The sequence below is a fragment of the Opisthocomus hoazin genome, chromosome 5 (genome assembly GCF_030867145.1).
Source record: "Opisthocomus hoazin isolate bOpiHoa1 chromosome 5, bOpiHoa1.hap1, whole genome shotgun sequence".
Taxonomy (NCBI): domain Eukaryota; kingdom Metazoa; phylum Chordata; class Aves; order Opisthocomiformes; family Opisthocomidae; genus Opisthocomus; species Opisthocomus hoazin.
Genome location: NC_134418.1, coordinates 18,240,129 through 18,253,555, shown reverse-complemented (window position 1 = coordinate 18,253,555; position 13,427 = coordinate 18,240,129). Strand labels below are relative to the sequence as shown.

At 40.4% G+C, this 13,427-nt stretch overlaps 1 protein-coding gene across 10 annotated transcripts in view; it reads left to right on the top strand.

Moving 5' to 3' along the window:
* Nucleotides 1-13,427, top strand: part of LDB2 (LIM domain binding 2) — a 216,708-nt gene that overhangs the window by 71,972 nt on the left and 131,309 nt on the right. For all 10 annotated transcript variants that reach the window (XM_009934326.2, XM_009934325.2, XM_075420592.1 and 7 more), the window contains exon 2: nucleotides 7,024-7,126. In XM_009934326.2, coding sequence (XP_009932628.1) covers nucleotides 7,024-7,126 — 103 coding nt within the window. The remainder of the gene's footprint in view (nucleotides 1-7,023; nucleotides 7,127-13,427) is intronic.

Here is a 13,427-nt window from a genome sequence, read left to right as displayed (position 1 = left end):
AAAGACAAAAGAGCATCTTCTGCTAGTTATTGATAATATTGCTGTGAAATATCACGGATGATGCCATGGTGGCTATAAGGAATTGGCAGTGGAATATGTCTTGAGCACAGCTTCATTGCTGTTTTTCCCCTTTCTTTCTCCTATCCAATCTTGTGCATAAGTTCCAGGAGTGGAAATAATGAATTCAAATTAAAGAGACAGGTAAAATGACACGTTTCATAAATTAACCCCTTCTGCTCTGTACTGCTTACAGTTACTCTGCAATCTGTCTGTTTGCTGTAGGTGAACAGTGAAACCTGCACAGAGTGAATATTTAAGGATTCATTTCTCTTTTGTCCGCAAGCTGCAGTAAAATTTAAACAATGACAAATAATAGGTTTGAGACCAGGCATTCTTCTTTGATTCTGTTATTAGACTGAACCAGATAGCTCTGTCTTATCCTTTCCTGACAACTTAAGTTAGAAAATCTCCGTAATTTTAAGGACTCCAGTTTTAAAAGGATATCCAACTTGATATACATGTAGCATCTGTATAGACAGAAAAATTGGGCAGCTTAGATGGAATGGAATAACTATACTGTTATAGCTGTGTGTAGACTGGTCTTGCTATTTGCCAGCCTAGTGAGCAGTTGCCACAACTACTCTAACAAGAAGTCTCTAGTTTGGACATACGTTAGTGGCCAAATGACAAGGAAGAATTCAACCTTCCTTCTAAATGCAACAAAAATATTTCTCTTCCTCATATCGGTGTCAGCATGTTTCAGTTAATCTGAACCCCTAGTACAGTTGCCCAGTGTAGACTTGCTACTTGAGAATCTACGTGACGCTGTCTCAAAGCAGTGTATCTGTAAAGCTGAGGTGGGTGGCCAGTATCATTACAGCACAATTGTTTTGCTGTAGTGATGCTGATTCCCACATCCCTGGGTTCAGAGTACCTCAAGAAAATGGCATGTTTTGCAAAACCTCTCTCTTTTTTCTTGTCTCTCCTATTTTTATCTGAAATCAAATAATTAATGTTTGATTTTCAGTCCCCCATTCAGAAAATGAGCTGTTACTGCCCCCCTCCCCCCGTATTTTGTTGCCTGATAGTGTAGAGATTTATAGGCAATAAAAATAGGATCCTTGTTATATTACAAATTTCCAGTGGATCTGTAAGAGTAGCTTTCCGTTATGAGCTTTTCCCTGTAATTCCATTGGATTCTTAAAGTTACTCCATATTTAGGTGAGAAGCAGAGACGTTGTCCCCATTTTGCACCAGAGTCAGTCTCTCTGAGCCGGTATTGCTGTGGGGATTTGTTGCATGAGTATGGTCTCCTTCAATAAAACAGAAACTTGATGTTGGTTTTTTACTGTACAAACAAGGAGAAGTTCCAAAGTGGAATGTAAACAATAATTTAATTAATTGTTACGTAAGCTGAAGAAACTGGTATGTTTTGGGCATTGAGCAGAGTTTTGGCAAGAAATTGCAAGTATATAATGGAACAGAATACTACTTATGACCAAAGCCAAGTCTTAAAATCCTTCTGCCAGTTTTACTACACATTGTTTGAGGGACGGCATCCAGCCACACTAGTAAGTGAAGTAATAGCAAGCAACACCATTAAAACTGTGAATACATGTGAAATAACAAATGGAAGGAATAGAGTTGGGCATTCCTGGTCGGGGGAGGGGAGCTGGAGATTCTGTAGAAAACCACTAGCTGCAAGGTTAAAGGCATGTTTAATGCTATGTAAAACATGCCTTATATTTAAGATAAAATAAATGAGATAGATAGGATAACAAATGCAAAAGCAGTGGCAGTCGTCCTTACAAACCAGCCCTGGGGAACCAGACTGGTCCTCTTTTTCAGTTGCTTTTAGTAACTGTGCAAGGTACCACATACTGCTAGCAAAGTTGCTGTGAATGTAAGATAGGTGTGCACTTCTTGTACCCGTATGATAACAGCCAGTCATTTGACTATATGGCTTTCTCACCTACGTTCTGTATATGAGTATTCCGCTATTTCACTCTGTTCGTACTGTTTCCAAGAAAATCAATTTAAGACTCAGAATATCTGTATTCCATACAGAATTTATATAAATAGCAAGAAAAACCCCTATGCCAGATCATAAAAAGATTGTGCATTGCAGGGTCAGACATACAGATCAGTACTCAAATGTCCAAATGTATAAAATTAAGATATATGGGTCCCTGTTAATTTGTTACTCCCGTGAAATTTATGTCGGAACCTTAGATATGTTGGATAGTCTCACGACGGGTCTAATTTAAAACTAATGGGGAAAGTTACCCGTTTCTTGTATCCAGGCATTTTATTTTTAATGATCTGCCAGTGTGAGTATAAACATTAGTGTCAGAATCTTTTATGATACTTATCATGTGAGGTTCATAATTTGTAATGGCTGTGCAGTTTTTACAGGTGTATTTAATGGCAAAATCTTATCTTGAACTGCATTTTAAAAGCTCGAGTGTAGTTTGATTTTCTAGGAACGGGAGGAGGGGAAGAATACCATTCTCTCCTTGGGGAGACAGCAGTTTTCTCGCGCAGCATTAACTTGAAAGAATATGAGAAGCGCGTGTGTTGCCAAAAGGAGTGTGGACGTATAGAGTTCTGAAAATAGTAAGTGTCAATAGGGAAGGGTTGCAGGTGCCAGAAGAAAAGTGTAAGCTCCCAAAGGCACTATCTCTTTTTTGCCTTGTCTAATGCCAAGCCATGTAGGTTGATGGTTAAAATTCAGTCCTTCCCTGAAAAGTGATTATATATTAAAAAAGGTCCCGTTTCAGAACAGATGTGTTTTCTGTGTGTACTGAAAATCACAGTTATTTGTTTCCATGACTTTTTAATATACTATTTACACCTGTTATACATGTGCAGCCGAAAGTGATGTGAGGGGAGAAAACACAAAATCCTCTTCTCGCTTGTTACGAGCTGTGGAGCTGCCGTGCTGGGGCAGCTCTGCCCAGGGCTCGCAGGCAGCGGGACCTCTGCCTCCACTCTCCTTGGGAACACAGCAGCCGCGCTCTGTGGCTCTCTCCTCTCTGCAAAACGGTAGCCTGGGAATCTGTAACAGGGGATTACACCACTTAACCAGCGACAGCAGCAAACTGAGCCAATTATTACTTCTATCCTTGTTAGTGACGGAGGACAAGTGATCACTCTGCTTTATAGCAATCTTTTCATATGGTTGAAGACTGTCATCACATTCCCTGTGAGCTTCTTCTATCTCGTACTAAACACGGCTAGGTCCTTCTGCCTTGCTTCCTATGAGTCTTTTGGGATTGGTTTGTTTGTTTGTGTCTTTAAACTCAATGATTCCTGTTGTTCTCAGGTGAATTCTTTAAGAGTGGGTGGCCCAGACCTGGCCACAGTACTTCAGAAGTGGACAGACTATTCCAGTTGAAGTCTTTCCAGAGATGTATTTCCTGGAGTGGAAGGGAATTATTTCTAAGATATTTCCCTTATTTGCAAGAGCAACACATTGCTGACATATTTGCTTTATAATCTGGACCATTTTCTACAGTACTGTTTAGCCAGTTAGTCCCAATTTTGTATTTGTGCTTTTGTCACTTCCCTTTATTGAATTTCATCTTCATTTCAGACCATTTCTGCAATCTATCAAAATCATTCTGAATTCCAATTCTGTCTTGCAAGGTATCTGCATGCTCTCTCGAGCGTGGTTTCATGTTCTGACTTTTTACATGAACTCCATTCCGCCTTCCAAGTCATTAAACAAAAATAAAGGAATTTGGAGAAAATGCCATAGGCTCAGTTGGCCTTATATTCCAGTTGCAAGATCTATTTTGGTTCAGCAATCACCATCACAGGCAAGTATCAAAGCCTCATTTGGCTTGCAGACTGTTAATCATGTAAGTGTGTAAGGTGTAAAGAAGAACCCAGCTTGACTCTCAGATCCCACAGTGAACATGTGGGACTATTAGATGGAGGGGGAAAAAGAACATCATTGTACTTAAAATCTGATTACATTTGCCAAAGAAATCAGAGTCAGGAAAAAATATTGAAACCTTAGGATTCCATTTACTTGGAGACCCTATTCAGAGTTGAGCCATGCTTCAAATTACAAATAATACCAGGGGTGGAGGGGATCAGAGAGAACAATGGCAGTTGTGGCAGAAGACATTTTGCTGCTTGGGTAGCTGGCTACAGCAGCATGGCATCTTCACTCCTGGCCCAGCTCACTGGCTGTCTCTGCCCTCTTCTGTCCTTTGACCCATTCCTTAAGTTTATTTTAACTCAAAATATTTTTAAAGTATTAATTTTTTTTTGTTATGTTTAGGCCATTATTTCAATGTTTGAGCGTGTGAGTGCACTACGTGAAAGGGAGGTTGCCATGGTAATTTCTCATTACTGTTGAATAGAAAAATAATTACTCTGGCAAAATCCCCCATAACCTGTCAGAGCATAAGTTAAAGATGCCTGGGGGCAGCCTTGCCTTCACCGTCCCCTATCTGCAAGAAAAAGGGGGTGATTTTATTACCCTTCTTTTTCTTTGTAATAACTGGATCCTTTTTCAGCTTGGCTAGGGGACCCTCATTGAGTTTTGTTCACAATTTGGCTGTGAGAGTCGTTGGGCCCACCTGTGACAAGGGTGGAGCAGAGAATTAATCAGCAGAGCATATCCAAGCTTCACAGAGGATTTATATATTCTATGAAGGTTTGGGAGTGTTTTTGTGGGTGGGGGTGGGGTGTTGCATTGTCTGTTTTTCCTTCTTCCTGACCTAAAATATGCAAAAGTGTAAGATAAAGACCTTGGACAGTATTCAAACTGTGACAGAGTCTGGATATTTCATCTATCCAGGGAGAGAATCCACAGTAACTGTGTCTCCGCATTTTCCTTACCTTCAGACTTCTTGGAAGCAAGAGTGAGTGCTAATATGTGTGATTTTGAGGGGAGGCCCTGCACTTTCCCGGCTCTTCTCTGTTCTTGCCATGTGCCTTTGCATCCCAACTATGGGTTGCTCCCCTTTCGCCTCCCGTGTTGTTGGATGTTGCATGAGTAACTCCAGTGATACTCAACTACTGGGTTAACAAGAGCTGCAAGTGTGGTGCTTGACATTGCTTCAATCCTTCCCTCCGCTCTTCCTTCCCCATGCAGAGTATGTCCGAAAGGTCCCAGTTCAGGGATACTGCAGCCTCTCTTTTGGCAAATGGCAGAGCGTGGTAGCTCATGGTTACCTGGTGGACAACACACTCTTGTATGGGCTTATAACGTCGCCCACCAAGCTGTCCCAAGTGAAGGGTGGGTGCACAGAGGTATTTTGCTAAAAGCTGGTTGCTGAGCGTCCACTGAACACCTATATATGTATTCTGTACTTAGCACCGTGGCTACTCGGCTAGTCAATGTGGCGATGTTTGCACCTGGAAACACTCATCAGGTTTACACCAGCAAAGAGGAAAGAGCAGCAGCTCTCTGTGACAATGGATTTCTAAGACGTGGGGATGGTTTTGATGCCTCTTTGTGTGACTGAATTTTGAGCGAGTACCACAGGGCTGTGCTGCTTGTTGTGCTGCCGCTGCCGGGCAGGATGAACCTTGGCAAGGAAGGTGAATTTTAGGCTCTGACCCAGCCAAGAAGTCTCTTGGACGTCTCTTGTAGGACCTGGAATGCCTGTCCTTAACATTTCTTCATTGGGTGCTTGGCAAAAAACAAAGTAAAGTTGTGAGGCAGGAGAGATACCCTGCTCAGCAGTTTGGAGTGAAATCCCATAGTAATGTCTTCAGGAAAAACAGGATCAGAACTAAAAAACCCAGATAGTTATTTCTCTGCACCTGTACATACAATGAATGTGACAGAGGCATGTTTTGGCTTAAATCGGCGTTTTATCTCAGGGTTTTTTTTTCTGTGAGGGTAACAAATGTTTTCTGGCTTAGTTATGTGTTGCTCAGACATTAAGAGGTACTCAGTGCTCGCTAGGCTGAATGAACCTGGCCTTGCACACTGGGAAGGCAGCTGCCGTGAGTGGGTTAGAGTGGCTCTGAGGAGTGCGACTGGGGCATCTTCAGAAGTGTATTTCCAGCTTTGTTGCTGATCCTGTGTGCTCTAAGTGGTTTAAATCTCAGGGCCTCAAAGGAGCAGAAGAGACTGCACCGAACATTTCAAATCCAGCTGTTAAATGTATCCATAGCTTTTGAATGAAACAATTCATGGATTCTCTGTTACCTGACTTCTGTGCAAACCCTTGGAGGCTGGACCACTTGCACAGGTGCTAGACATTGAGGTTTGGGTGCCTGTTGTTCATCACCCAGGTCTGATAATGCCTGGTTCAATTGTCAAAACCAACAGACCCCCTGCAGGGGTGTACTGGTATATACTTTACATTGTACACTGTATTAATAATTGCTATGTTCCAACTATGTGTATTACTGTAAGTCTAAGTATACACAGGTCATCTCAAAATATTGTTTTCACTTCATATATTACACTGAAAAGTAGAGATTTCTCTCAACAATTATATTTAAGTAACTAGTTGGTATTTAATTAACCTGCAGTAGCATTGTATTTGTATTAAATGTATTGGAGTGGAATGGGTATTATATGTAGTTTCTAAATAACTTTCTTGTCAAGTCATGCTGATAATTGGGTTATGTAACATTACGGAATGAAGTACTGAGGTTTTTCCATTATTAGGACCAAGCATTTGAGATACACAGCCCAGAAAAGGAGGGGAAAAGTCGTAATTGCTTCATTTGCAACTGATTTATAAAGACATTTTTAACATTTGAAGAAACATGTGTATTTATGAGAATGAAAGTTTTTACATATTTATTGTGCTTGATAAAATGAAAAACAGTTTATTATATAATAAACTAAATATTTTAGCTTTTTTCGTAAGTTAGAAGTAGAACCTTACGTAAGAAAAGTAGTTTGAAATATCTTATAGACATGTACACTCCAAAATCATAGATGAAGAAGTGCAAAGTATGTGTGAACCTGTTGAATTTCTTTTACAAAAGATGAACATATTTTCATTTTGCCTCCTCTTAAGTGAATGATCTCTTGCTTCCTAGGATAGTGACAACCTCTGGTGGGATGCCTTTGCAACTGAATTTTTTGAAGATGATGCAACCTTAACCCTTTCATTTTGTTTGGAAGACGGACCAAAGCGATACAGTAAGAGATATATTTTTTGTTTTAATCGTAAGTCTGAGTTTTTAAGCACAGTTTATCTGTACGAGACAGATGCAACCCTGTCACTTGTGTGTATTCAGTGACCATCAAGTTCAAGAATTGCATGGGTTGGGAATCCATTTTTTTGTGGAATTCCTCTGAATTTTATCACATGAAAATAAATTATTTCGTAGTGGAGTAGGGCAAATAATCCGCAGTCACTGAAATGTTGAGTCTTGTGGGCAAAATTGTTCTCAGAAAGGGAACTTTGTAGCAAATTTCAGTATTGTTGCTGGATGGGCTTCCAGATTTAAACAGGAATCAGAAAAGAAAACCAAACCCAAGAGATATATCCTTGCTGGTGTAGATAATCATTATTCCATCAGCTGCATGGATCTATGCTGTTTGCACACATTAAGGACCTGCCCTGGATATTGTCTGAACGGCAATGGAAGCTTAGAATACTCTCAATCAAGCACTAAAGGCAAGCACTAAATGCAAGGTTGAATAACAGTGAAGCAGTGAATAAATCTGATGGCATTGGTGTCCATTGCCTGCATATGCTGAGCAGGAAAAAGGGGTAAAATTCATTGAACAAATTGTTCGAAGTGAATAATTCACTCAGCTTTAGCACTAAGCAACAGAGAGATAAGTAAACACTGAAAAACTGCATTACCAATTGTTTCACTCCATTCAGAGTGACCCCTGCTTCACAGTGACAGCGTGTGCTCCCTGCTTAATGTTCTGAATCTTGTGAGGTTCTTCTTTTCTGTGAGAGTGACTGATTGTCAGCATATCACTCACATACTTCTAATTCCTTTTATCAATTATCTCAGGTATTTATTTGACAAGTGTTGCCTTCTCATGGAGAAAAAATAACAGCCACTTTGAATGCACGTTCTGGGATTAGTGTTGACAGAATTGCAGTTTCTTGCCTTTCAAAGCAAGTGATAACTCTGTAAAGGTCCTCAAATTACAGCCTATAGCAACGTTGGTAACAGCTGATCTGTCCTGATTAGGTTGAGTCAACTTGTCAGATATCAGATTTGCTAGTTGTGTTATCAGTCCAGAAGGCACAGATACATCAGCAAAAAAGCAATTAATGTCCAGTTAGATCAGAGGGAGTTGTGTTTCTGGAAAACAGTGCTGCATATGAAAGAATTTGTCAAAGAGTAAAATATTCCTGTTGTCACAAATGCTTGATAATGGTTACGCTATCTGTAACTGGGACGGTTTGGTATGGGGCAATGCTGTGATTCTTAGCATTGTTGTTGATAAGAGTGATTGAAAGATCAAATTGCTGTAGGGATGTTTTTAAAAGCTGCTAGTACACAGGATTTTTCCTCTGGTTTTAATTTCTGACCTCTGACCTTTCTGTTATTCTCAGCATCTGGAACTAAAGCTCAGCATATAGCATCCTTTGTTAGTAAATATTTGTGTAATTCTGAACTAGAGTATTATCTATTCTTTCTGACACGAGCAGTATTCCTGTTTAGTGATACTTTAAAGTGCGTGCTTGAGCTGTTCCAGTGTGGGACTTGCATTGCCATCTGAGCAGGCTTTGAGAGCAGCCTTGAGGGTGCCAAGTTGTCCGGGTCCCCACTCGGGGACACCTCCAACATTGCTTGGGGAGGGCGCACAGTGGAGGTTGTGTGTTAAGAGCAACCCTCTCTTCCTGCCAGGAAAGTTTGCATCCAAAAGTGTGTCCAGGAGTTGAGAACAGAGCAGTCGGCTCCCCTTTGGGTGCAAACATTAGCAGAACATCACTTCTACCTGTAGCAGGTCCTTGCTGGGCACAGAGACCTGACTGAGGTCTCCGTTTTGCCTGCCCAAGCTGTGTGCGTGCTGTGTTACGACTGTGGAGGGTCTTGGCATCTCCCAAAGACCATGATGTCACCCGGTAGCTTTATTCCAAGTAACGGGTGAAATCCCTGGCCAGTGGGCTGGGGCTTCTGTTTGGTGCACCAGAGTATGCTGCGTGGTGGCAGCACTGAGTGCGGAGTTTGGGAAGAGATGAAACAGAAGTGCCTGGTCTCCATCCGCGCTGTCCCCAGCGAGACACCTGCCTCCCTGCCCAGCATGCACACTGGCTAGTATGTAGTGAGCAGTAAAAACAGTGGAGCTGGCTGAGAGTGAAGGGAAAAGACAAATTGTTTGTTCTTACTCTTGCAGGCACAAACAGTAATGGAGGGAACCAAGATTAGGCCCTGGAAAAGAGAAACAGGCATCCTTTGAGAAGTCCTTTGTAGAGTTGAAAGTGATGAAGGATGCCGACCTCTTGCCTTTGCTCCAGGATTCAGCTCGAAATTGCCTGCCTTTGTCTTGCTTCAGCCTGTGAGAGATTTGCTTACATCTCTGACATCGGTTGTGTCTGCCACTTCATTTTCTTTCCTTTGGGCAATGATTTCCCTCTTTTGGGAACTAAAATACTATCTTCTGGAGCAGATAAATTCCAGAAAAAAATCTTGTGGGGGTGTGTGTGGGGGAAGGATAAAGAGATTTTTGTTATCCATGGCCACAATTTTTCTCTGGATTATGGCAATTCCCAGTCCTTTTCCCTCCTTGTTCTCAGGAACTATCCGCATCTTGCCCTAAACTGCCAGAGAGGAGCAGGAGCATGGTGTTTTGCCCCAGGTTTTTTCTTCAAAGCCCCTGAGAGCATTGTGGGAGACTTGCATATTCTCTTCTGCTCTTCTCTAATTTTGACTGCCAGTTCCCAGACCCTTGTTGGGGCTTCTTTTCCATGCTTGCTTTTAACTTTTCCTTTCCATGGGTCTCCTGTCGCAGCCTTTTTCCCAGCTGACTCTCTCTGCCCTCTGCTCTTACCTGCACAGCCCAATCTCACAGCAAATGCAAATGTTCAAAGCACGTGAATCAGACCTCTAAATCATTGTTTGTGTAAGTGTTAAAAAAACATAAAATTAAAAATACTACTTTTACTTGCCTCCCATTTCTTTTAACTTTTAATAGACACTTCTGTCCAAGAAACTGTAAGGGCTGTAAACTCACTTTTTTTTTTTTTTTTCCTCAGAAAACTAAGCTGCTTTAATTTCAAGGCCCCAAACTGATGCTTTATGAAAAACACTGGATATTTTTAGGCCTGCCTTTCACATTACCATGTTTTACAGCATTCCTCTCCATACTGAGAAAAGTGTTTTTCTTCCCTTTGGTACTCTCACTGTTGCGTCTGCGACTCTCAGCCCTGAGATTCTTTAATTTGTAGGGAAAACCAGATATGGGTCAAAGTGGGGATTTGAAGTCACTGGGTTATGTTTACTTGGCATGAGACAGCACTGTGTACTGATACTCGAGCTACCTTTAAATGTGCCTGTGTATCTGTATGGCACAGCATGTAAAGATACTTACTTATGCCCTGGGAAGAGTAGAGGTCTGTTAGTTCAGTGATCCACCAGTGCTAATTAATTTGATTGCCAGGTTTGTTAGACCTAGAGCAGTTATCTTTACAGAACATTATTCTGCCTCGGATAGATGTGCACTGGAAAGCCCAGCTCAACTTTTCACGCAGAGATTCTGTGTCAGACCTGAAGTCGCTGCTGTGCCCATCTTTGCAGCTCTTTTTGTCTTTCTTCAGTATTTTATTTCTGTAGATGCGAGAACTTTACCTTCTGCAATTCTTCCTCCTCGGTACAGCATTCCAGAAAGAAGATACTATCTTCTTTCAAACATCCAGTGAAAATGTATGGTTTTCTCCTGCTTGCTTATACTCCTCAGGTATTCTTTTGGTCTGTTATTATCTATGAACCCTACTCATGCTATTAAATTCTGTGTTGAAATTGAGTTTTAATGAGAAACGCTACAGAAATGAAGATATATTTTAATGTAACAAGGGTGTAAGTTGTGTGTTTTCTCTAGTCTGGCTTCTTGGCTCCGGTGAGATGGAGAGAAAGCTCACACATTCCAGCGCCTAAAGACAAGGCAGGATTCCCAACCAAAGAGATGCTACCTGTTTTAAACTGCATTGCATTATATTCAACAGAAACTAAGAAGTAAACCCATGAAATTCTTTTTACAGTGACAGCAAAGAGAAATTTGCTTTAATTTATTATACCCTGATTTATTGGGTCAAAACATAAATAGGATTTAAACAAAACCAAAAAAGAAAATATGCTTAATGAAGCAGATTTTATTTTTTTCCTTGTTGTGGATAAAACATATTTGTTTCCTGTTAGGAGTCTTCTATCCCTACAAAAGAGTAAATACTAGGCTCTGATCCATTGTTGCCCAGGTTCTTTGTTTCTTAGAGACAAAATATTTCCCGAACAGATAAGAGAAACAAGTTTGATTGACAGCTCTTAGCAGAGTCTCATCAGCTGCTGTGCTGACAGGCTGGTGATGCGCACTGTGCTGATGTGGTAGGGACTGACAGGTGATTGACAGCCCAAGACTGTGGAGACAGGAAAGATGAAGCATGCTCAGTAAGAATAATGTGCAGTGTTTATGCAGCACTGCAGAGAATAGGAGCTAGAAAGTTAACTCTTTCAGAGCAAAGTGACACTGTAATGCATAATGGATGCAGTTGCCACTGTACAGAAAATTGGAGCTTGTCTACATTTCTGTTCACTAAATGCTTTCTGTTCATGGAGGAGCTATGTACTGTGAGGAAGCAAAAGCATGAGCTATCACATTTGTAGCTGTAAAAAAATTTCATGTGTGGTAGGTCTGATGGGTCCTCAAAATGTATTTATTTAAGCCTATGGATGTAGAATGTATTGAGAATTTCAGGCACTTTTTACGAGCTTCCATCACCCAATTTTATATGGCATTGCGTAATGTTACACAGCGGAAATTTCAGAAGGAATCAGTTGAGCTCTTTTGCTCTGTGTATCCCTAGAAAAACATAGTGATTTCAGTTTTATTGTTGCTCTGAATCTGTAGCTGATAATTGAATATGTGTTTTGTGTTATAATTGCTACTGCAGTTTGTGTTCAGAATGTACAATAGAACTGTATCACGCTTTGCATTTAATGCACTTACTGTGCATTTTCTCTGTTGGCTGCATGAACCCTGCTTGATTTTTTGATGACTGAAAAGTTAGAGGTAGAGTTTTCTGGGTAATAGTTTCAGAGTACAGTGGACTTTGGGCCAAATGGTAAAATCATCAGCTTTAAAGTGCTTATCTATGTTTCTCCATGTGCCTTTAGAATATGTTACATTGGTATATCTTAGACTTTTCTACAAATTATTTAGTGAATACACACCGAGTGAGCTGCAACAGATTCATTCTACCTTTGTCCCTGTTTATCACCTGTGCGATACAGGTAACTTTACAGCCCTTTGTCGGAGAACTTCTGCGGGAGGTAATGGTGGAAAGCTACATCCGGGGGGCATTTCTTACAGGCAGGGAACATAGTGTGGGAATAAAGAGGGAAGGATCGCCACACTTGATACACTTGCTTAACTATTGTCAAAAAGATGGTTTTGAGAGGCTAGCATGCTACATGATCACCCCAGGTTTCTATAAAACTGTTGTCTGGCTTCTCTCACATAACTCTTACAGAGAAAATGAAATTTGCCAAGAGAAACAGATTGTAGTATTTTCACGAACATGCTCTTTCTTTTTCCTTTTATTTTTTTTCCCAGAGAAATCCCAGTCATTAAACATGATTTAAGCATTCAGGTACAAACACAGTAAATTGGCCTAGCTTAGTGAGACAGATTATTCTGTGCGACTGCCTGGTCTTCATCTCTATATACCACTTCTCTAGTTTTGTTTTTTTCAGAGTTTCTTGGCAGTACTGTTGAGTTTAATTTCAGAACATAGACGAAAATTATGTTAAAACCACATCTAACAGATCCACAAGTGCCTGTGGATCACCACTAGCACGTTTGCCCCCCAGTTAATGATTTCTAATTGATAATTACATCTTAAAATTGGTGTTTTAAGGAGTTCTCAATCCATTTTATATATGCTGTATTAAAAATGTATATTACTAATTTTTAATAAGAATATAAGCAGTGCATTAGTTAGTCAAATGCATTACAGGTGTCTAAGTGTATTATATCTATGCACTTCTCTTTATCACCCAAACTTCTGTAAGCTCATCAAAGAATAAGATGAGATTTGTTTGACAAGACCAATTTTACATAAACCCATGTTGGCTGGCATTAATTACATCCCTTTCACTTCAATCTTAGTCAGTTAAATCCTGTATAATTTTTTTCACAATTTTGTCTGGATTGAGATCAGGCAAGTGTATTATGTTATATAGTTACCTGACTGTACAGTGTCCCTTCTTAGATATCAGCACAACTATAGTGGTTTTTTTTAATTCCCACTGTAGTT